We start from the raw sequence: 22,967 nt of genomic DNA, 5'->3' as shown, positions 1-22,967 counted from the left end.
CATTTTTGGCATTGTGCGACTTATACTCCTGTACGACTTATGTATGTTTTTTTTTTCTACCTAATTATGCATTTTTGCCGTTGTGCGACTTATGTATGTTTTTTTCTACCTAAGTATGCATTTTTGGCCTTGTGCGACTTATACTCCAGTGCGACTTATGTATGTTTTTTTCTACCTAATTATGCATTTTTGGCATTGTGCGACTTATACTCCAGTGCGACTTATGTAGATAATGTCATTCGATCAAAGGTTCTTCGTTTGGTCATTTGTGTGTGGAGTTTGCATGTCCCACCTTGTTTTGTTACCCCCCCCCCCCCCCCCCCCCCCCACCAACCCATTCCAATGTTTTTTTTGTTTGTATATGCGCCCTACAATTGGTTGGAAACCATCCCGAAGTCAGCTCAGGTCGACTCCAGCGTACCCGTGATGCTAATGAGAACAAACGCTATAAAAAATGGATGGATTTTGCAAACTTCCAGCTCCCAGTTCCAGCTTCTGTCTAAACTGTTAACGATGATGAGCAAATCTTTAACGGACAAACCCTGTTCAAACCCACAGACCTGAGCCAAAGCAAACATGGCCACAATGGAAGCTGGCACGAGCTCATCCGTCACTGTCTCGCCCCGTAGAAACACCGCTCGTTATGGGGGGGGGGCAGCAACATCTGCAAGGTGTCGTTTCCTCCAACTTTTTTGTCCTAACTTTCTGAACAGCATGAAAATGTTCTCGCTTTTTTGTTTGCCGGCTTCATTGTAATGCAGAACGCATCTGTGAGAACCGAGTGAGCTGCACACTTGCTGCCATCCCATCTCCAAGGAAACGGGAAGCGCGGTTGTATAGAAGCGCTTGTCCGCAGCAGGAAGCACAACCTCATAATGTGAGGTCAGAGTTTCATAACCTGACTCATTTTCACTGATTATATGCGTTCATATCTGTGCCAATAAATGGTCGTGTTTACTTGAAAGCCAAAAAAAGGAAGTTTATAAAAGACTTTCAGGAATATACTCCGTACTTTTGGATACGAGACAAGTTTTAAATCACTTTACGAGACGATAAATATAAATTGCATGTCTTTTCCCATCTTAAATAGAGATACACTTTTGGTGGTATTAATAGTTTATGATCATACTGTAAACAACACAAACATTACCATATAAAGCAACATTGTGCTAACATTGCATTTATATTATATGGATATATTTAATCCACCCTTTACTAAACATGTTTTTCCCTGCTTGGTTAGCAGACTCAAAGTTCAGCCAAGGACAACAAAATCCATTCCAAGTCCATATTTGATTATTTTTTTTGTCCAACCGGAAAAAAAATAATTGAATCATAAAATTAATTAATTCATTTTCTACCGCTTTTCCTCACAAGGGTCGCGGGGGGTGCTGGAGCCTATCCCAGCTGTCTTTGAGCGAGAGGCGGGGTACACCCTGGACTGGTGGCCAGCCAATCACAGGGCACATATAGACAAACAACCATTCACACTCACATTCATACCTATGGACAATTTGGAGTCGCTAATTAACCTAGCATGTTTTTGGAATGTGGGAGGAAACCGGAGTACCCGGAGAAAACCCACGCATGCACGGGGAGAACATGCAAACTCCACACAGAGATGGCCGAGGGTGGGGAAAGACAAAATAAGACGCCAAAAAGTTACCACTTCCACACAAAATAGGAGGAGAACTCATTCATTTTCTCCCGCTTATCCTCATGAGGATAGAGCTGGAGGGGGTGCTGGAGCCTATCCCAGCTGTCTTCGGGCAGTATTCGGGCTTCCAGTATCAATGAGTCCACTAAATCCTGGTTTTAATCCTAGGAGATACCAATGTTGGCTTATGTCTATTTTGTAAATATACCGTAAATTTCAACAAAAACAAACATCAACACTGAGTTCATGTCACACGCTTCATTTCTTCCCTCTTTGCTTATCCAGCTGTCGCTCTCACTTGTGAGACTCATAAATCATTTCTGTTGGCATCGCTGCCTTTCAGTTTTTAATAGACATCATTTCCTGCAACATTCTGCCTCGTTGGGACGACCACGCCGCTGATTAGAGAGGACGAGGTTGTTGGCCCGTGCAAATTATGCAAATCATCATCAACCGGTCAGTCAGGTTGCCTGTAAAAGAGATTTCTGTGCATGCGATGGAACACGTAACCCAAGTGACATAAAACCCCAGTCCAATTCCCTGGGAATCACTTCACTTTTAATCCATTCATTCGGTGAACCGTGACAAATGAAAGTGGACCTCGAGCCAATATACCAACCATTCAAATTGGAGAGGAAATTTTACAAGCACAATGTTAGCTGTAGAGTCAACCATTTGTACGACAAAGAACCCAAGAGCCTCATCCAAATTCATGCACATGCCTTGCTCCAAGGCAGTAGAATGGTGTGATCACGCAATCATCCATTTTCTGTCACCCAAAGAAAATAGATGGATGGGTGGATATTCGGTAATACGAGCACAAAAATGACTATAGGGGTGTTATTTTATGCCTAGAAGGCTCTAACAGTGTTAAAACATATTTAGAAGGTTATAAATAGGTTTTCTACGCTCTAACAACGGAAACTAGGACTATGTTAAAAAGCCATAGCATTTCAGTATGTGGAATCAAACTATGGAATGGATTGAGTAAGGAACAAAATTAAAATTAAAATTAAAATTAAAATTAAAATTAAAATTAAAATTAAAATTAAAATTAAAATTAAAATTAAAATTAAAATTAAAATTAAAATTAAAATTAAAATTAAAATTAAAATTAAAATTAAAATTAAAATTAAAATTAAAATTCAAAAAGCTGAACCCCCATAGAATTAAAATTAAAATTAAAATTAAAATTAAAATTAAAATTAAAATTAAAATTAAAATTAAAATTAAAATTAAAATTAAAATTAAAATTAAAATTAAAATTAAAATTAAAATTAAAATTAAAATTAAAATTCAACCATTAATTTTGTACCGCTTTTCCTCACGAGGGTCGCGGGGGGTGCTGGAGCCTATCCCAGCTGTCTTCGGGCGAGAGGAGGGGTACACCCTGGACTGGTCGCCAAAAATGTAAGTTTAAATTTAAAAAGCTGAACCCCCGTAAAATTAAAATTAAAATTAAAATTAAAATTAAAATTAAAATTAAAATTAAAATTAAAATTAAAATTAAAATTAAAATTAAAATTAAAATTAAAATTAAAATTAAAATTAAAATTAAAATTAAAATTAAAATTAAAATTAAAGCAGGAAGTGAACAAATGTAACAGTTACTGATCGTAAAAGTACCAGATGGAGGGGTAGGATTTAATAAGCTTTGCTTCTTCCTACTCCTTTTGGACATGTGGAACTGTGAACTGATTATGTGATGCATTCAATTGTAATCTGATGCATGTTCAAATGAAATTAAACCATTACCATTACCAAATCACATTTGGGTCTGGAACCAGTTAACTGCGCCAAACAAGGTATTACTATACTAAAAAGTACTAGTACATAGAATGTGCTGAAAGCTACACAAACGACCCGGTGTGAAGATTTGTCCTCATTGACTCTGCTTCCTCGTTGCCCCTCGCCATTGTGTCTGCGTGTTCGCACAGCAAGTTTCCTTCCTTTCCGTCCTCATAAACAGCAATCGCTGCTAAAGATGGACGGTTACTTCAGTAGTCAAGATGTTATGTGTATATTTGTGTGTATTTGTGTGTGTATATGTGTGTGCACATTCCTGAAATTCCCCCGCAAGTCATTTTGTACAAATTCCTGTGACTTTGACCCGGACTCTGCTAGAACATGATAGGAAATGACAGACCTAATCAGTCAAATACTGATGATACTTAATGGATCAAAATTGCAGTCAGGCTGAATTAAAGCAGCGCTTAGGATGTGGTCGCCATCACAGGTGCTCACATCCTCTTCCTGGCGTCAGTTTGTTGATTTATGTCTCGGTTTGGGATTTATAGAAGATGTCCGTACGTATTTATGACCGATAAAACAGGCGATGTCAAGCCACGACTCAGACGGGCATCAGCTATTGATTAGACTCCAAAGGGCACGAGGAACAATAAGGGGTCATTCCATACGGCGAGCTGGCCTTGGCATCTTTGGCGTGTCAAAAAAAGGATTGAACGTCTGCTTCCTGTCTTTGTTTAAAATTGATACAATGTGCTTCCGTCCATTTTGGATATATAAGTATACCTCTTGAGTTATTAAAGTGTCGGGCTATTACATAATCAGCTTAGAATGGTCATTTTTTTTCTTCTTTTCTTTGTGCAATAGCTAGGAGACCCGTGTTCAATTCCACTCTTGGCCATATCTCTGTGTGGAGTTTGCATGTTCTCCCCGTGCATGCGTGGGTTTTTTCCGGGTACTTTTTTCCTTGTACTTAAATGAATGAATGAGTTCTCCTCCTGTTTTGTGTGGAAGTGGTAACTTTTTGGCTTCTTATTTTGTCTTTCCCAACCCTTGGCCATCTCTATGTGGAGTTTGCATGTGGAGTTTTCTCCGGGTACTCCGGTTTCCTCCCACATTCCAAAAACATGCTAGGTTAATTAGCGACTCATTCGTTCATAAATTTTCCACCGCTTATCCTCACGAGGGTTGTAGGGGGTGCTGGAGCCTATCCCAGCTTTCTTCGGGCCAGCCAATCACAGGGCACATAGAGACAAACAACCATTCACACTCACATTCATACCTATGGACAATTTGGAGTTGCTAATTAACCTAGCATGTTTTTGGAATGTGGGAGGAAACCGGAGTACCCGGAGAAAACCCACGCATGCACGGGGAGAACATGCAAACTCCACACAGAGATGGCCGAGGGTGGGGAAAGACAAAATAAGAAGCCAAAAAGTTACCACTTCCACACAAAATAGGAGAAGAACTCATTCATTCATTCATTTTCTACCGCTTTTTCCTCACGAGGGTCGCGGGGGTGCTGGAGTCTATCCCAGCTGTCTTCGGGCGAGAGGTGGGGTACACCCTGGACTGGTGGCCAGCCAATCACAGGGCACATATAGACAAACAACCATTCACACTCACATTCATACCTATGGACAATTTGGAGTCGCTAATTAACCTAGCATGTTTTTGGAATGTGGGAGGAACCCGCAAAAAACCCACGCATGCACGGGGAGAACATGCAAACTCCACACAGAGATGGCCGAGGGTGGAATTGAACCCTGGTCTCCTAGGGCGCGAACCACTCGATCGCCGTGCAGCCTCAATCCTGATATTTGTTATATAAAAACAGCAATTTGGACCGCACAATGGACAAGTGGTTAGCATGTAGGCCACACAGTCAGTAGATCAGGAAGACCTGGGTCCGATTCTCTGCTCACATGTTACTCTGGGTACTCCGGTTTCCTCCCACATTCCAAAAACATGCTAGGTTAATTGGCGACTCTAAATTGAATGAATGAATGAGTTCTCCTCCTATTTTGTGTGGAAGTGGTAACTTTTTGGCTTCTTATTTTGTCTTTCCCCACATTTCGGCCATCCCTGTGTGGAGTTTGCATGTTCTCCTCAAATTAATCCAAAATTAAACCATTAGTTTGTGTTGTTTTGTGCTGGTACTTTTGCAGAAAAGAAGCAGTATATCAGACAATAAGAGTTATTTAACTTTAAAGGCTAATAAGTACAGGAACAGTAATATTTTTCTGAACAAGTGTGGATGTGCCGAAACGCAGACAAACATCCCTTTTCTCATGAACCTTGACTCGTGCTCTGTTTGCCGCTTGCAGATTCCAAACTTGGCTTGACTCACAACATTGAAGCAGGTCTTCATCGACAGGAAAAAACAGTCTGACAGAAGCTGTGGGAGATAAGACAATAGCCTCCAGGAATTAAACCTCTAACCTGCACTTGATCAGCTTCTCCGCCTCTCATTATGTACCGAGCTGTAGGGAATATCGTCATTCACACCTCCTCATCTGCGGATAAGAGCTATGAAGCGTGGAGATGGGAATATAGGATCCACTATCATAAAACTTTGTGTTCTCGTGTCGTAGGGGCGGTAAAAGCAAACTTTGGCTCGGTTCAGAAGTGGAGATGTCGTTCTTAACTCCGCAACACTAATCATCTTTCTTTAAGGGCGTGTTTATGTTTGCAAATATTTCCTTAAGATTTAATGCTCTCCTCATTCCGCAACCATGAACATACATTCCCGACATGATAGTGATGGCTTGGGTTGTTACATTCAAGTACATCAACTGTCTACATTTAAATCATTGTGAGGATAAGCGGGAGAAAATGAATGAATGAATGAGTTCTCCTCCTATTTTGTGTGGAAGTGGTAACTTTTTGGCTTCTTATTTTGTTTTCTTCTTTTATTTTATGTGTGGGTTTTCTCCGGGTACTCCGGTTCCCTCCCACATTCCAAAAACATGCTAGGTTAATTAGCGACTCCAAATTGTCCATAGGTATGAATGTGAGTGTGAATGGTTGTTTGTCTATATGTGCCCTGTGATTGGCTGGCCACCAGTCCAGGGTGTACCCCGCCTCTCGCTCCAAGACAGCTGGGATAGGTTCCAGCACCCTCGTGAGGATAAGCGGTAGAAAATGAATGAATGAATGAACTCCCCTCCTATTTTGTGTGGAAGTGGTAACTTTTTGCTTTCTTATTTTGTCTTTCCCCACCCTTGGCCATCTCCCAGTGTTCTTCCAGTGCATGTGTGGGTTTTCTCTGGGTACTCCGGTTTCCTCCCACATTCCAAAAACATGCTAGGTTAATTAGCGACTCCAAATTGTCCATATGTATTAATGTGAGTGTGAATGGTTGTTTGTCTATATGTGCCCTGTGATTGGCTGGCTGGCCACCAGTCCAGGGTGTACCCCGGCTCTCGCCCGAACACAGCTGCGATAGGCTCCAGCACCACCCGTGACCCTTGTGAGGATAAGCGGTAGAAAATGAATGAATGAATGAGTTCTCTTCCTATTTTGTGTGGAAGTGGTAACTTTTTGGCTTCTTATTTTGTCTTTCCCCACCCTTGGCCATCTCCCAGTGTTCTCCCAGTGCATGCGTGGGACCCTAGAAAATGAACGAATGAATGAGTTCTCCTCCTATTTTGTGTGGAAGTGGTAACTTTTTGGCTTCTTATTTTGTCTTTCCCCACCCTCGGCCATCTCTGTGTGGAGTTTGCATGTTCTCCCCGTGCATGCGTGGGTTTTCTCCAGGTACTGAATAATTTTGATATGATAGAACACATTCATCTACGTCTCGTCTAGCTCTTTCTTCCAGGAGTGAGGTGTTTCTGCTCCCAAACTCCTCAAGAGTTCTGGTCCACCCTACTGAGGGATATTAATAGGAGTGGGGGGGCTTTCGAGACTCAATCCCGGGAGGATGAGAGTGGGAAGTAAGAAGTAGGGAAAGGGCCGACACACCCACGCAAACACAGATACACACACAGATGAGAAAAACAGCATATTGTTGCTGTGTGATAAAAAAAAAAAACTATATATACACTTTATAGCTAATATTTTATGTCTGTTGAATCGCAAAATAAATATATCACACATCATTAATTGAATTAGTGGACTGTCAGGGTACTTTCATATTCAACAATATTGCAAATGTTCATTCAACCTCAACATGGCATTGAATGCAGCAAACATGTACTGTACATGATCCACATTCCGTCCTCCATCACCAAAATAAACACACACTGTGAACTCTAAACTCCCATTTCTTCTTCTTCTGTTTACTCCCCCGTTTTTATCAGACATCAGCGACAGTCAGAAATGCATTCGTCACCCCTGACACTTCGGCTTCATACCGTTTTTTTCAGCTCCGAACCCAAATTTAAAGCTTTATCTCTCCAGTGGACAAATAGTGGCTCTATTTTGGTCCGAAGAGGAAATGAAAGTAAACAAAACTCCACTTGTTTGTGGCAGGAAACTATGGTCGGTGGTGTTTAATTGCAAAAAAGAAAGAAAAAAAACAGGCATTGATATTCTATACAAGTGGAAGAACCATATTAAATTCTTATAAATATGTCTTTAGTTGAAAGTAAAGGTCCTTTTCAGGAACATGCAAAATGTACTTTGCATTATAACTCTCAAATGTTATCTTGTACCACTGTAATGGTTTAATTTCATTTGAACATGCATCAGATTACAATTGAATGCATCACATAATCAGTTCACAGTTCCACATGTCCAAAAGGAGTAGGAAGAAGCAAAGCTTATTAAATCCTACCCCTCCATCTGGTACTTTTACAATCAGTAACTGTTACATTTGTTCACTTCCTGCTTTCCTAATATAATTTAAGTTTTATTTTATTTTATTTTATTTTATTTTATTTTATTTTATTTTATTTTATTTTATTTTATTTTATTTTATTTTATTTTATTTTATTTTATTTTATTTTATTTTATTTTATTATTAATGAAATGAAATGAAATGAAATAAAAACTATTTTATTTAATAAATAAATAATAAAACTAAATTTCATTTTATTTACTTTTTATAAATAAAATAAATCTGAAAATAAAATAAAATGTATTTTATTTAATAAATAAATAATAACATTAATTTTGTTCTATTTTATTTTTTATTATAAATAAAATAAATATGAATATGAATTATTAAAATTTATTTTATTGTATTTTATTCTATTCTATTCTATTCTATTCTATTCTATTCTATTCTATTCTATTTTATTGTATTCTATTGTATTCTATTGTATTTTATTTTATTCTATTTTATTCTATTCAATTTTATTCTATTCTATTCTATTCTATTCTATTCTATTCTATTCTATTCTATTCTATTCTATTCTATTCTATTCTATTCTATTTTACTTTATTATTTTCCGGAAAATGAGGTGATATGAGCATCCAATGACATAATGGGTACCATAGTAAGTGTCAATATAGTGATATATATAGCACATCATGACTGGTTATTTTTAGCCTTTAGCATTATTTTAGCTTCAAGTTCAGTAAGTAGTGAATTAGACTAGCAAAGGGGACACTAATATCGTGTTCTGAAGTCTTATGCCACAATTTGATCTCACAAATCTTAAGTAAGTTTGATCGAGTGTAGATTCTTCACTTTGGACAGTGGCAGCTGAACAAAATCTTTGAACATTTTGCGTCCAAATCATAGGGTGACTCTGGGCATGTCGAGTGTGGGTAGCATTGCAAGGTTTATAGTGTGTCTTTTTGTGTAAATATCCCATGCTAACAAGCGCGGACTGCATAAATACAGTTTTTTTTAGTCTTTAATTTTGGTGATTGTGGTTTTTATATTCAGTCATTTGTAAACAGCTTGCATAATGTTTTTTTTCCTGTCTTTTTTTTTTCGTTTTCGATCATCATCATCATTTCTACCAAGAAAAAAACAAGCTAATGGCCACCCCTGTTTGAAATGGAAATTTTACTTACTGCTTTACTGCAGACAGCGTGACTTACTTACTTATTGTGTACATTTGTGACAAATCAGAGGGATGTTTATTTCAAAGTGTCGAACGCTAGCTTTGATTTCCTTCCTGATCCTGAAGAAGAGGAAGTTGAAAGTGCATGACACATGAAGCCGTCGTGAGGGGGAAGATATGTCGCCTCGCGGTCTTGGGTATTTATTCCTGTCCATCCTGAGCCAAGGTAAGTCGATATTCCGTCTTGTATGTTTTCCTGAGCGTCCGTATGGGTGCATTGTGGGAGCTTCACATTTTAGAACTGTGATCCATTGTTGATCTCCACAGTTCGCTCAGAGGCCCTCAAAGTCATCATCGGTCACGTCGGGCATCGTGTCACTTTGCCCTGCGCCTATGACGCCCGAGTTCAAGGCCTTGTTAGTTTCTGTTGGGGTCGAGGGAAGGTCCCCACGTTCAAATGCTCAAACAGAATTCTTGCCGCCGAAGATGGGGAGGTGTTCTTCATCAGTGATACCAGATACCAGCTCCTGGGTCGGGTCGGTGACGGTAACGTGTCCTTGACTATCCTGAACGCTCAGCCCAGTGACGCTGGAGTGTACGGGTGTCGGGTCGAGCTGCCAGGGTGGTTCAACGACTATAAAGTCAACACGTACTTGGTCGTGGAGGAAGGTGAACACATGAATGCTTCATTTTTATGCTCATATGGATTTTCCTAATTTGAATAATGCATTTTATTTACATATTATAGCATAGAAAGACACTTTATAATATTGTAAAAACATATTATATTATCATTATTATTATTATACTATTATATAATATTATTTGTATTTATAATCTAATATTATTGAAACGTTCCCTTTTGTATGTGAATGCTTTGCCTTACTTTTCCTTCTTCCTTTGCTTTTCTCATCCGAACCTTACAAACTTACAAATTTGAATAATACATTTTTTTTGCATTTTAAAGCATAGAAAGACACTTTATAATATTATAAAAAAATAGTATATTATTATTATTATTATTATTATTATATTATTATATAATAATATTTAATATATTATTTGTATTTATAGTCGAATAATATTGAAACTTTCCTGTTTTGCCTCATTTTTCCTTCCTAGATTTTAATAATATATTTTATTTGCATTATAAAGCATAAAAAGACACTTTATAATATTGTAAAAAATATATTATTATTATTATTATTATTATTATTATATTAATATATAATAATATTTAATATATTATTTGTATTTATAATCTAATAATATTGAAACTTTCCCTTTTGTATGTGACTACTTTGCCTCATTTTTACTTCCTAAATTTTAATAATATATTTTATTTGCATTATAAAGCATAAAAAGGCACTTTATATTATTGTAAAAAATATTATATTATCATTATTATAATTATAATTATATTATACTAATATATAATAATATTTAATATATTATTTGTATTTAAAATCTAATAATATTGAAACTTTCTCTTTTGTATGTGACTTCTTTGCCTCATTTTTTCCTTCTTCCTTTGGTTTTCTCATCGGAACCTTACAAACTCAGCTTTTATTTGTCGTTATTTATGCAGTGCCTTCAGAACAGCCTGTTACTCAAGACAACATGCATGCAACAGCCGGGACACAAAAAGGTAAGCACAGTAAAAAAAATATCTCAGCTATAAATTCATTTATGGGGTTTTGCAGAAGGTGATGACGATACAACAAAGAGGACTGAACAAGTTGAGGCATGACTATTATTGATTTGTTAATATTATAATATATATATGTATATATATATATATATCATAATATATACTCCAATTGCTTTCATTGCAGGATGAACTGAAAGCGTTCCACAAAGTGGGGAACATTTGCAGGTTGGCAGCCATAGTCTCCATCACTGTGCTCTTCATCCCGGTCTTTATTTCCTGTAAGTCTGGATTTAGTTGGAACTACATCTGTTTTTATTGACTCAGCCTTTTCAATTTATGTATTTATGATTTCTTCAAAGCAGGGAGAAGGTCCTGTCCACGTCAACATGTGACAACATCAACTGTGGAGAATATTTATCAAATCGTCTAAAATACTCCTTGGTACAGTTTTATTAGCAGGATATGTAGTTTTTCTTCCATAACTGACACGCCGCCTCCTGGTGGATATGATTCATTATTGCAAAAAAAAAAGTTACAATAATATGTGTTATCATCATTTGTGTCTTAATAAGCATTCTTCCTAAAAGTAAACAACTTTGGTAATGTGTAAAGTGTGCAATTTGGTTCTGATCCAGATAAGTACTTGGTTGTACTGCACAGATTGTACTTCATATGTTTGGGTTGTACTGAACCATGTAGTATTAAATGTCATCAATACAAGTATTAATGTTTTGTCACATTGTTGAGTAGGTTTCTGATGTACATACAGTATGTAGGGGGATGCACGGTGGATGAGTGGTTAGCGCGCAGGTCTCACAGTTAGGAGACCCGAGTTCAATTCCAACCTGAGTTTGCATGTACTCCCCGTGCATGCGTGGGTTTTATGCGGGTACTCCGGTTTCCTCCCACATTCCAAAAACATGCTAGGTTAATTAGCATCTCCAAATTGAATGAATGAATGTGAGTGTGAATGGTTGTTTGACTTTTGCCAGGGTGTACCCCACCCGCCTCTCGCCCTATTTTGTGTGGAAGTGGTAACTTTTGGGATTCTTATTTTGCCACCCTCGGCCATCTCTGTGTGGTACTCCGGTTTCCTCCCACATTCCAAAAACATGCTAGGTTAATTAGTGACTCCAAATTGTCCATAGGTATGAATGTGAGTGTGAATGGTTGTTTGACTATATGTGCCCTGTGATTGGCTGGCCACCAGTCCAGGGTGTACCCCGCCCGCCTCTCGCCCGAAGATAGCTGGGATAGGCTCCAGCACACCCGCGACCCTCGTGAGGATAAGCGGTAGAAAATGAATGAATTAATAAGTTCTCCTCCCATTTTGTGTGGAAGTGGTAACTTTTTGGATTCTTATTTTGTCTTTCCCCACCCTCGGCCATCTCTGTGTGGTACTCCGGTTTCCTCCCGCATTCCAAAAACATGCTAGGTTAATTAGCGACATTCCAAAAACATGCTAGGTTAATTAGCGACTCCAAATTATCCATAGGTATGAATGTGAGTGTGAATGGTTGTTTGTCTATATGTGCCCTGTGATTGGCTGGCCACCAGTCCAATCATTGTTGTTACACTGTAATGCATCATTGGAGTAGATGGGAGTTTGATTACTATACTTATATATACTTATACTTATATATTAGAAGGGGACCTATTATGCTCATTTGTATTGAGTTTCGGACTCCTTTAGAGACGTTACACACAATAACCCGCACGGAAAGCTTTCTAGATCTTCCAGAATCTGCGCCTATTGCAGCTGTATTTCCTTAGGTTCCTTGCACACAGAACGGCCACTATGATGTGATTGGTATATACTGTATAGCTTGTAGCCAAGCACGCCCATATAAGGAAGCCCGGCTCACTGTGATGTCACAGGGAGCCAGTGTTATTAAAACTCTGAAACCGAGCGTTCAGAGCCATCCCAAATTTCATAATAATGATGAATAATTCACATTTACTTCACTTTTAACATTGTTAGATTTATAATAACTTATTAATAACCTATTAATAATATTGACTGTAATCTGTCGCCTCAGTTTAATTGAGTGCTTATGACTCCAGCCCACATATTGTATTTCATACTTTCCTTTCCATGTCTTTTTTTCCCCATTGTTGTTGACTGATGCAGATTGTTTCGTTTCCCTCTTAGAAGAATCAGGAAGTGGCGCCGCGTTATGTGGGCAGAGACGAGTTCATAAAAGAGACAACAAACCACAATCATGTTTCTCCATTGTTGTGTCAGCTTTCTTTTATTATGGCGTGGCTTCTCGTTTAGCCTACGTAGATTCAGGCGAAGGATTTTATTCACTTCATCAAACGGCCCGTTGGGATGTGCTAAGAATTAGTGGGATCCCACACAAGACACCGTCCTGCTCCCACAGTTTTATACCTGCTCTGATTGGCTGCTGGGTTGCATTGTGAAGTGGGTGGAGACAGGTTTATCGTTCAGGACTTTCCAAATGATGTCTCACTCTTGAGGAACTGATTGATTGGAGAATGTAGTTTGAGTTGGAGACCAGGACTTTAAAATGTCCCATGCATTCTCAGTGACCCAATTCCTGGCACTGATGCACACAAGGCACCGTTAGGCTAACAACAAAGTTCATTCATTCATTCATTTTCTACCGCTTATCCTCACGAGTGTCGCGGGGGGGGGGGGGGGGGGGGGTGCTGGAGCCTATCCAAGGGTGGGGAAAGACAAAATAAGAAGCCAAAAAGTTACCACTTCCACACAAAACAGGAGGAGAACTCATTCATTCATTTAACAACATGCAAACTCCACACAGAGATGGCAGAGGATGGGGAAAGACAAAATAAGAAGCCAAAAAGTTACCACTTCCACACAAAAAAGGAGGAGAATCATTCATTCATTCATTTTCTACTGCTTATCCTCACGAGGGTCGCGGGGGGTGCTGGAGCCTATCCCAGCAGTCTTCGGACGAGAGGCGGGGTACACCCTGGACTGGTGGCCAGCCAATCACAGGGCACATATATACAAACAACCATTCACACTCACATTCATACCACATTCAAATAGTCCATAGGTATGAATGTGGGATAGGCTCCAGCACCCCTTGTGACCCTCTTGAGGATAAGCAGTAGAAAATGAATGAATGAATGAATGATCTATTTGCTGGTGCCAGCAACCCATACAGTGGTTTGTACAGATAAATAAATACACATTATGAGGTTCTTAATAGTATTTCAGTTCAGTGGTGACAAAAAACATTAAAATGTTTGTTTATCAACTACAATCCACAGAAGCTGCATGATGAAATAGCAATTTGTATCAATCCACCATGTGTATTGCAGATGAATTAAAAGCCACAAACAAAGTAAACAGTCTGAATAACATTATAAGTATAATCATGTATTAGTTTGCCTGGTTTGTTTTCGGGTACGTTCAAAGAGGAAGTCATATCCAGGGGTTACTAAAGACTTCACAGAAATTCACACTCAGCAGTCTGGGAAGCAAGGGTCCATTGGCCTTAAGCGACTCTATTTATAGCAGTAGACATCCATTGCATGTTGGTGTTCGGTTTTAATATACTATACTTTAATATTTCTGAAAATTTTTCCTGAAAATGTGAAATGGCCTTTAAAAATAAAATAAAAAAATATATATAAAAAAAATAAAAACAAAATAAAATAAAAAATAATAATAAATACATAATAAATAAATAATAAAATAAAATAATAATAAAATTAAAATTAAAAAATAACATTAACTCCAACATCGGCCCTAAGCGACTCTATTTATAGCAGTAGACATCCATTGCATGTCGGTGTTCTGTTTTAATATCCTATCCTTTAATATTTCTGAAAACAAATGTCAAATGGCCTTTAAAAATAAAATAAAAAATATAAAAAGTAATTAAAAATAAAATCATAATAAAAAATAATAAAAATAAAATATTTAAAAAAATAAAATAAAATAAAAATAAAAAATAATAATAAAAATAAAATAAAAAAATATGGATGACTGCACATGGCGCATTGCTGAAATTTGTAACAAACAACGAAAATGAGTTCAGTCTACTTCATCTGATGGCAGTCTGACACATTAACTCCATCATCGGCCCTAAGCGACTCTATTTATAGCAGTAGACATCCATTGCATGTTGGTGTTCTGTTTTAATATCCTATACTTTAATATTTCTGAAAATTTTTCCTGAAAATGTCAAATGGCCTTTAAAAATAAAATAAAAAATTATAAAAAGTAATAAAAAAATTAATACAAATTTAAAAAAAAATAAAAAAAATATTCATAAATAAATAAATAAATAAATAAATAAATAAATAAATAAATAAATAAATAAATAAATAAAATAAAATAAATGTGTAACAAACAACAAAAATGAGTTCAGTCGACTTCATCCGATGGCAGTCTGACACATTAACTCCAAAGTTGGTTGATAAGCTCGATTCTCTGTCTATTCATCAAAATGGAAGCCGTTTGGCACTTGGAGGAAAAGGAACCAAAACCACAGAGAAGGAAGTGGACCTTGTGCACATCCCACCTCGGCTTGTGAGCACATCCAGGATCATGTGATTTGGAAAACGTTTCAAAGCTGAAACCCATCTGTGGTGTAGTTTAGTGATCAGCAGCAGGTGCACGAAGTCCCTCTGGATATGACGGTGATGCATTTTATCAGTTTGGGTTGCAGCCTCTGTCTTCTTCTCGGTAAGGAAGGTAAGATGCTCTGCAGGATGTAATATATAATATCTAACCATTCTGGCTTTTCAGGTTGCAGCTTCACAGTAAGCCTGGAGGTCAAAGTAGGGGCAGATGTTACTCTAACGTGTATATACGACGCTGGCTACTATGGAAAGCTACCAGTGTGCTGGGGGCGAGGACCAATCCCGAACAGAGGCTGCGCCAATCAACTCATCAAAACAGACGGAACAACGGTGACAAGCAGACTCTCTGAGCGCTACCTGCTTATGGGGAATCTTGGCGAGGGCGATGTGTCGCTGACCATCAGACAGGTCGAGGAGAGCGACTCGGGGACGTACGGCTGCCGCGTGGAAGTCCCAGGCTGGTTCAACGATCGCAAACATCAGATCACGCTAACGGTGGTGCCAGGTGATGTATGAAATCTATCACTCCGAGATGAAGCGGTCGGAATTCTACACTTGATCAAACTTACTTAAGATTTGTCAGATCAAAACATGCATAAGACTTCAAATGTTCATTGAAGTTATCATATATTTGACTGACACATTTAAACTTCGTATTTCGGTACGAGGTACATTATTTAAAAAAAAACAAAAAAACCTTAAACTGTATTATGGAAAGCAGGAAGTGAACAAATGTAACAGTTACTGATTGTAAAAGTACGAGATGGAGGGGTAGGATTTAATAAGCTTTGCTTCTTCCTACTCCTTTTGGACATGTGGAACTGTGAACTGATTATGTGACAAAAAAAATAATAAAAAAATAAAAAAATAACTTAAACTGTATTATGGAAAGCAGGAAGTGAACAAATGTAACAGTCACTGATTGTAAAAGTATCAGATGGAGGGGTAGGATTTAATAAGCTTTGCTTCTTCCTACTCCTTTTGGACATGTGGAACTGTGAACTGATTATGTGACAAAAAAAATAATAAAAAAATAAAAAAATAACAAACTGTATTATGGAAAGCAGGAAGTGAACAAATGTAACAGTTACTGATTGTAAAAGTACCAGATGGAGGGGTAGGATTTAATAAGCTTTGCTTCTTCCTACTCCTTTTGGACATGTGGAACTGTGAACTGATTATGTGATGCATTCAATTGTAATCTGATGCATGTTCAAATGAAATTAAACCATTACCATTACCAAATTCATGACTTCCTGATTCTGCAATCTAAGCATCAGGTTAGCTATTTTAGTCATCAATTATTTTTTAATTAATTTAGCTAATGTAATTAGCATTGTTTGAAAAAACTAGTGGCTTCCATAATGATAAAATGATAAATGCTGTTATTGTTATTATTGATCGGCTACTCCATGTGACCTCTTAGTAACCTTTCTACCTCTTTAGACCGCCCTGATGCGCTACAGGTGAAGATACAGGAAGTGAGGGAAAGGAGCCTCACCGTTGGATGGTCTCACGTGTTTGACGGGGGGAGGTCCATTACATCCTACAGAATTGACCTCAAGAGCAACGAGGGTAATGCTATCAAATGTGATATCTCTTTGCTAATGGACTTATTTTTATTCCTTATTCCTTATTCTTATTACGTATGCCACGCAGAACGCTGGGACGCTGCAGTGACGACTCAAGTGTCAAATCCAGACTTGACACAGATCACTCTGGTGGACTTACGCCCGGCTAAGAACTACAACCTCCGCATGTTTGCGATCAACAGCGAGGGCATGAGTGACGCTAGTAATGTTCTTACGGTCACCACCAATGAAGCAGGTAGAGCAGGAAGGAGCACTTTTGGATGATCAGGTGTTGGCCGAGCGTCTCATCATTGTTTTTTTTTTTTTTTTGTTTGTTTCTGCTCAGCACCAGAAGGTCCACCCTTGGACATGCATCTCCTGGCTCTCTCATCTACAAGCATCAAAGTCACTTGGAAAGTAAATATAGACTTGTCAATCATAAAAACCTGTAGGATCATCTCTGCAAAAGATGGTTATATAACACAAATACAATGAATTAGAGTATCACATGACTTTTGTGGTGGTTTTTCCTTATGTAGTAGTAGTAGTAGTAGTAGTAGTAGTAGTAGTAGTAGTAGTCGTAGTAGTAGTAGTAGTAGTAGTAGTAATAGTCGTAGTAGTAGTAGTTGTAGTCGTAGTCATAGTCGTAGTCGTAGTAGTAGTCGTAGTAGTCGTAGTAGTAGTAGTAGTAGTAGTAGTAGTCGTAGTAGTAGTCGTAGTAGTAGTAGTAGTAGTAGTAGTAGTACTCGTAGTAGTCGTAGTAGTAGTAGTCGTAGTAGTCGTAGTCGTAGTAGTCGTAGTAGTCGTAGTAGTAGTAGTAGTAGTAGTAGTAGTCGTAGTAGTAGTAGTAGTAGTAGTAGTAGTAGTAATAGTCGTAGTAGTAGTAGTTGTAGTCGTAGTCATAGTCGTAGTCGTAGTCGTAGTAGTCGTAGTAGTAGTAGTAGTAGTAGTAGTAGTAGTAGTAGTAGTAGTAGTAGTAGTAGTAGTAGTAGTAGTAGTAGTAGTAGTAGTAGTAGTAGTAGTAGTAGTAGTAGTAGTAGTAGTAGTAGCAGTACATCAGGCTGCACGGTGGTCGAGTGGTTAGTACGCAGACCTCACAGCTAGGAGACCAGGGTTCGATTCCACCCTCGGTGATCTCTGTGTGGAGTTTGCATGTTGTTGAATGAGTTCTCCTCCTGTTTTGTGTGGAAGTGGTAACTTTTTGCCTTCTTATTTTGTCTTTCCCCACCCTCGGCCATCTCTGTGTGGAGTTTGCATGTTTTTAAATGAATGAATGAGTTCTCCTCCTGTTTTGTGTGGAAGTGGTAACTTTTTGGCTTCTTATTTTGTCTTCCCCCCCCCCTCGGCCATCTCTGTGTGGAGTTTGCATGTTGTTGAATGAATGATTGAGTTCTCCTCCTGTTTTGTGTGGAAGTGGTAACTTTTTGGCTTCTTCCTATCCTTGATAACGTTGTGTTTAGCCCCCAAGGGCCGATCTGAGAAATGGGGTTCTGCGAAGTTACAGCATCAGCTACAGAGACCTCGACCATCCAGGCAGACGACGCTGGCAGCACCAAAGTGTCAGAGCCACCCGGGATGAGGAGAGCCTCATCCTGAACGGACTCAAGCCTTCCACCAAGTATGGCGTGCTCATACAGGCCTTGACCAATGAGGGAATCGGACCCGCCTCTACTGCACCCGTCTGCTCCACATTTGATGAGGGTGAGTAGAAAACATTTGTCATGTGAAATGTTGTCATGCTATGGATTGATTCTATTTCTTTTGTCGTTCAGTTGTCCAAACTTCAACTCAGGCGACAATCAAGACACCTTTTACGGTCATATGGAACACTGAAGGCACCACAAGATTTATCTCAGGTGATGAAATCAGGGACTAATGACAAAAAAATAAAAAATAAAATAATAATCAGGGCTGCGCGGTGGTTGAGTGTTTAGCGCTCAGGCCTCACAGCTAGAAGACCCGAGTTCAATTCCACTTTGAGTTTGCATGTTCTCCCATGCGTGGGTTTTCTCTGGTTTCTCCCCCATTGCAAAAACATGCTAGGTTAATTAGCGACTCCAAATTGTCCATAGGTATGAATGTGAGTGTGAATGGTTGTTTGTCTATTTGTCCCCTGTGATTGGCTGGCCAATCAGGGGTGTAAGGTGTAACCCCGCCTCTCGCTTGAAGACAGCTGGGATAGGCTCCAGCACCCCCGCAACCCTCGTGAGGAAAATCTGTAGAAAATGAATGAATTAATGAGTTTTCCTCCTATTTTGTGTGGAAGTGGTAACTTTTTGGCTTCTTATTTTGTCTTTCCCCAATGAATGAATGAATAATCAGGGCTGCACGGTGATCTAGTGGTTACCGCTAAGGCCTCACAGCTAGGATACCGAGTTCAATTCCACCCTTCGCCATCTCTGTGTGGAGTTCGCATGTTTTCCCCGTGCATGCGTGGGTTTTCTCCGGGTACTCCGGTTTCCTCCCACATTCCAAAAACATGCTAGGTTAATTAGCGACTCCAAATTGTCCATAGGTATGAATGTGAGTGTGAATGGTTGTTTGTCTATATGTGCCCTGTGATTGGCTGGCTGGCCACCAGTCCAGGGTGTACCCCGCTTCTCGCCCGAAGACAGCTGGGATAGGCTCCAGCACCCCTGTGACCCTTGTGAGGATAAGCGGTAGAAAATGAATGAATTAATGAGTTCTCCTCCTATTTTGTGTGGAAGTGGTAACTTCTTATTTTACGAGTGGTTAGTGGACGAGTGGTTAGCGCTCGGGCTTCACAGCTAGGAGTTCAATTCCACCCCGAGTTTACATGTTCTCCCCATGCATGCGTGGGTTTTCTCGCCCAATGTACGCAAGTCATAAATACCAAATAACTGTAGCTAATATTCTCTTTCTTTAGGGTTGACAGATCAGACAACTTCAACGACTGAAGTGGTGACTTTCAGCACAACATGGGAACAAAGTTCTACAGGTTTCTCTCCAGGTATTGAACACAGACGACAATTCATAACAGGATCGTTGAATATACAACACTATTTTTGGTATTGTGAACATGTCTCCTGTGACAGAGTACCCGGATCCTCCTATTGTTGAGTTAAAGGAGGTCAGTGATAACACAGTTTCTCTTTCGTGGACTGCTGGCTTTGAAGGAGGTGCCCCCATTACCGGATATTTCCTGGAGTACAAAGCAGTGAATGGTAAATTTTCATTCAATCTAAACTACAATTCCATTCAAAACTATTGACTTCTCCTTAAAACTACTTCAGGCTCTTGGGATTTTAAAAAGACGGTAGTGGACTTCAGCCCCAACCAGACAGAGGCCACCATTATCGAGATAAATCCCTCCACGTACAACATCCGCATGTTCGCCAAGAACGCTCTGGGCACCAGTAAACCCAGTAACATCCTCACATTCACAACTGGACAGAAAGGTGTTGTTGTTGTTTTTAACATTATTGCACCTGTTTTTATTGTCAGTATGTCCCTAATACTCTTCCAATTGAATTGAATTGAATTGAATTGAATTGAATTGAATTGAATTGAATTGAATTGAATTGAATTTCATTTCATTTCATTTCATTTCATTTCATTTCATTTCAAATTAAATTTTCCAATTAAATGAAATTATTTTTAAATTTATTTTTAAATTTCAAATTTAAATGAAATGAAATGAAATCTTTTAATTAAAAATTTCAAATTTAAATGAAATGAAATGAACTCTTTTAATTACAAATTTCAAATTTAAATGAAATGAAATTAACTCTTTTAATTAAAAATTAAAAATTTAAATGAAATGAAATGAACTCTTTTAATTAAAATTTAAAATTTTAAATGAAATGAAATTAACTCTTTTAATAAAAATGTAAAATTTAAATGAAATTAAATTAACTCTTTTAATTAAAAATTTAAAATTTAAATGAAATAAAACTAACTCTTTTAATCAAAAATTTAAAATTTAAATGAAATTAAATTAACTCTTTTAATTAAAAATTAAAAATTTAAATGAAATTAAATTAACTCTTTTAATTAATAATTTTAAATTTAAATGAAATTAAATTAACTCTTTTAATTTGAAATTGTAAATTTTAATGAAATGAATTTAATTTAATTTAATTTAATTTAATTTAATTTAATTTAATTTAATTTAATTTAATTTAATTTAATTTAATTTAATTTAATTTAATTTAATTTAATTTAATTTAATTTAATTTCATTTAATTTAATTTAATTTCATTTCATTTCATTTCATTTCATTTCATTTCATTTCATTTCATTTCATTTCATTTCATTTCATTTCTGGATTGCCCAGGTAATCAGAAGGACGCCCTCACTACGCCCATACCCATCGACACTCATGCTGCAGTAAGTAATGAAGCAATGGGAAATACCATTTCTGCAAGTTTGCTTGTTTACGTATTCTGGCCAGGAGAGGACAGAAATAGATGTTCTGTCTTCTACTAGACAAGCGCGGAGACGGCTGGAAGTGGCCACCTCGTTGCCATCGTTGTTCCTGTTGTGCTGGTGATGCTGTTGATCGTTGCCATAGTAACTGTATGGCAACTGCGACGTGAGTACGGCAAGTGACTGAGTTTGATCCCGATTTCTTTTTTTATGTATTTTTCCTCCATTTTTCCCTCCTTCACAGGGCTAAAGGGGAAAAAAGGCAACCTCAGCATGTGAGTCATACCTTTTATTATTATTTTTTTTTAATTCAGGTTTTTCTTCCCTATAAAAAGATGCTGACTGGATGAAATGCTGTCTCTACTGCAGGTGGCTGAGCAATGGAGCAATACTTTACAGAGGCTCTGACTCCATGCAGGAGCTGTGAGATACTATAATTGCCTTTACAGGACATTAAACATGTGCGGAAGTAAAACCAGCAACGTATATAAAAAGCACAAAGACCTGACATGACCTTAGAGTTCCAAAAGTAGCTGATAATGACAGTGGTTTTTGTATTTTGCATTTATACAATACATATTTTAAGCTAACATAGCTAAGCAATCGCTTATGTTATTGTGTTCCTTTCATGTGAGAGTGGGGGGTTGATGAAAATCAGTTTTTTTGGGAGTAGGTGAAGCATCAATCATATTCTGTTCTCTAAGGGAAGGCTCACTGTGCCACACTTTGAAATATAAATATAAAGAATAAGTGGCCTGAGGATCGCGCCTTGAGGCACACTCTTTGATGTGTAAAGGCTTTTCATGAAATATTCTGGGACAATTTACAATCAATAAATATATAGTTTTTTTTATATTCTGAATGAATTTGTCTCTGAATGTTTTGGACTCCTATTTTGATGTCAGAATTTTATCGGCATAATTATGCTTCCAGGTGGAGATGCCATAATGTGATTTTTCAGTGATTCTTAACCATAGGGCCAAACTTGGGCCTCAAGCGCCACCTATAGGGCGTAAAAACGTATAGTTTTGCACTCGTGGATCAGAGTTCTTTAGGACTGGTAGTAATTATCAACTGAAAACACCAGAGATAGCCTAGCTGCTATGCTACTGTATGTTTATCCATGAGACGCTCAGTTGCAGTGCATCTTCTGACCACATCGTGGCGGTAATGTGTCAGTCACTTGTTTAACAAGCTCACGGAAGATCAGAAGAAGAAATTCAACCACACTAAACAATGGAGAAGTTTTTAAAACGAAATAAATTGAGATAAAAGTGGCGTCAGCCTCCCCTTAAATGGCTACATTTCAACGTAAGTACACTATTCATTATACATTAAACTTTATTCAGGTTTTAGCTTGTTAGCTTGTTAAACTGCGAGAGGATTTGATTTATTATTGAAAACAA

The 22,967-nt window shown here is 37.9% G+C and overlaps 2 protein-coding genes across 3 annotated transcripts; both read left to right on the top strand.

Moving 5' to 3' along the window:
• The first annotated feature begins 9,515 nt into the window (after positions 1-9,515).
• Positions 9,516-11,758, top strand: LOC131110278 (hepatitis A virus cellular receptor 1 homolog). 2 transcript variants are annotated; one of them, XM_058063215.1, is made up of 6 exons: positions 9,516-9,592; positions 9,694-10,035; positions 10,955-11,014; positions 11,070-11,110; positions 11,202-11,295; positions 11,380-11,758. In XM_058063215.1, exons 1-6 carry the CDS (start codon positions 9,544-9,546, stop codon positions 11,445-11,447), a joined length of 654 nt encoding a protein of 217 aa, XP_057919198.1. In that variant the 5' UTR covers positions 9,516-9,543; the 3' UTR covers positions 11,448-11,758. The 2 variants fall into 2 exon arrangements, with proteins under 2 accessions (XP_057919198.1, XP_057919196.1); XM_058063213.1 differs by having other exon boundaries at positions 11,377-11,758.
• A 3,790-nt stretch (positions 11,759-15,548) lies between these two features.
• On the top strand, positions 15,549-22,407 carry LOC131110276 (cell adhesion molecule DSCAM-like). The gene is made up of 14 exons (XM_058063211.1): positions 15,549-15,704; positions 15,768-16,106; positions 17,048-17,176; positions 17,261-17,428; positions 17,519-17,589; positions 18,633-18,873; positions 18,945-19,028; positions 20,060-20,143; positions 20,229-20,357; positions 20,427-20,591; positions 21,470-21,522; positions 21,622-21,727; positions 21,806-21,836; positions 21,931-22,407. Exons 1-14 carry the CDS (start codon positions 15,653-15,655, stop codon positions 21,986-21,988), a joined length of 1,710 nt encoding a protein of 569 aa, XP_057919194.1. The 5' UTR covers positions 15,549-15,652; the 3' UTR covers positions 21,989-22,407.
• The last annotated feature ends 560 nt before the right edge of the window (positions 22,408-22,967 follow it).

This window comes from Doryrhamphus excisus, chromosome 23, assembly GCF_030265055.1.
Source record: "Doryrhamphus excisus isolate RoL2022-K1 chromosome 23, RoL_Dexc_1.0, whole genome shotgun sequence".
In the NCBI taxonomy this organism is placed as follows: Eukaryota; Metazoa; Chordata; class Actinopteri; order Syngnathiformes; family Syngnathidae; genus Doryrhamphus; species Doryrhamphus excisus.
Note: the sequence above shows the minus strand (reverse complement) of the source record. Positions and strands in the feature narration are given on the sequence as shown.

Excerpts from the sequence above, each read along its gene's own strand:
- LOC131110276 (XM_058063211.1), top strand. The coding sequence starts at position 15,653 with ATGACGGTGATGCATTTTATCAGTTTGGGTTGCAGCCTCTGTCTTCTT. Across the intron at positions 17,429-17,518 it reads GGTCACCACCAATGAAGCAG|CACCAGAAGGTCCACCCTTG; the intron begins GTAGAGCAGGAA and ends GTTTCTGCTCAG. Across the intron at positions 17,590-18,632 it reads GCATCAAAGTCACTTGGAAA|CCCCCAAGGGCCGATCTGAG; the intron begins GTAAATATAGAC and ends CGTTGTGTTTAG.
- LOC131110278 (XM_058063213.1), top strand. The coding sequence starts at position 9,544 with ATGTCGCCTCGCGGTCTTGGGTATTTATTCCTGTCCATCCTGAGCCAA. Across the intron at positions 9,593-9,693 it reads CCTGTCCATCCTGAGCCAAG|TTCGCTCAGAGGCCCTCAAA; the intron begins GTAAGTCGATAT and ends TGATCTCCACAG. Across the intron at positions 11,296-11,376 it reads CATCCCGGTCTTTATTTCCT|CAGGGAGAAGGTCCTGTCCA; the intron begins GTAAGTCTGGAT and ends ATTTCTTCAAAG.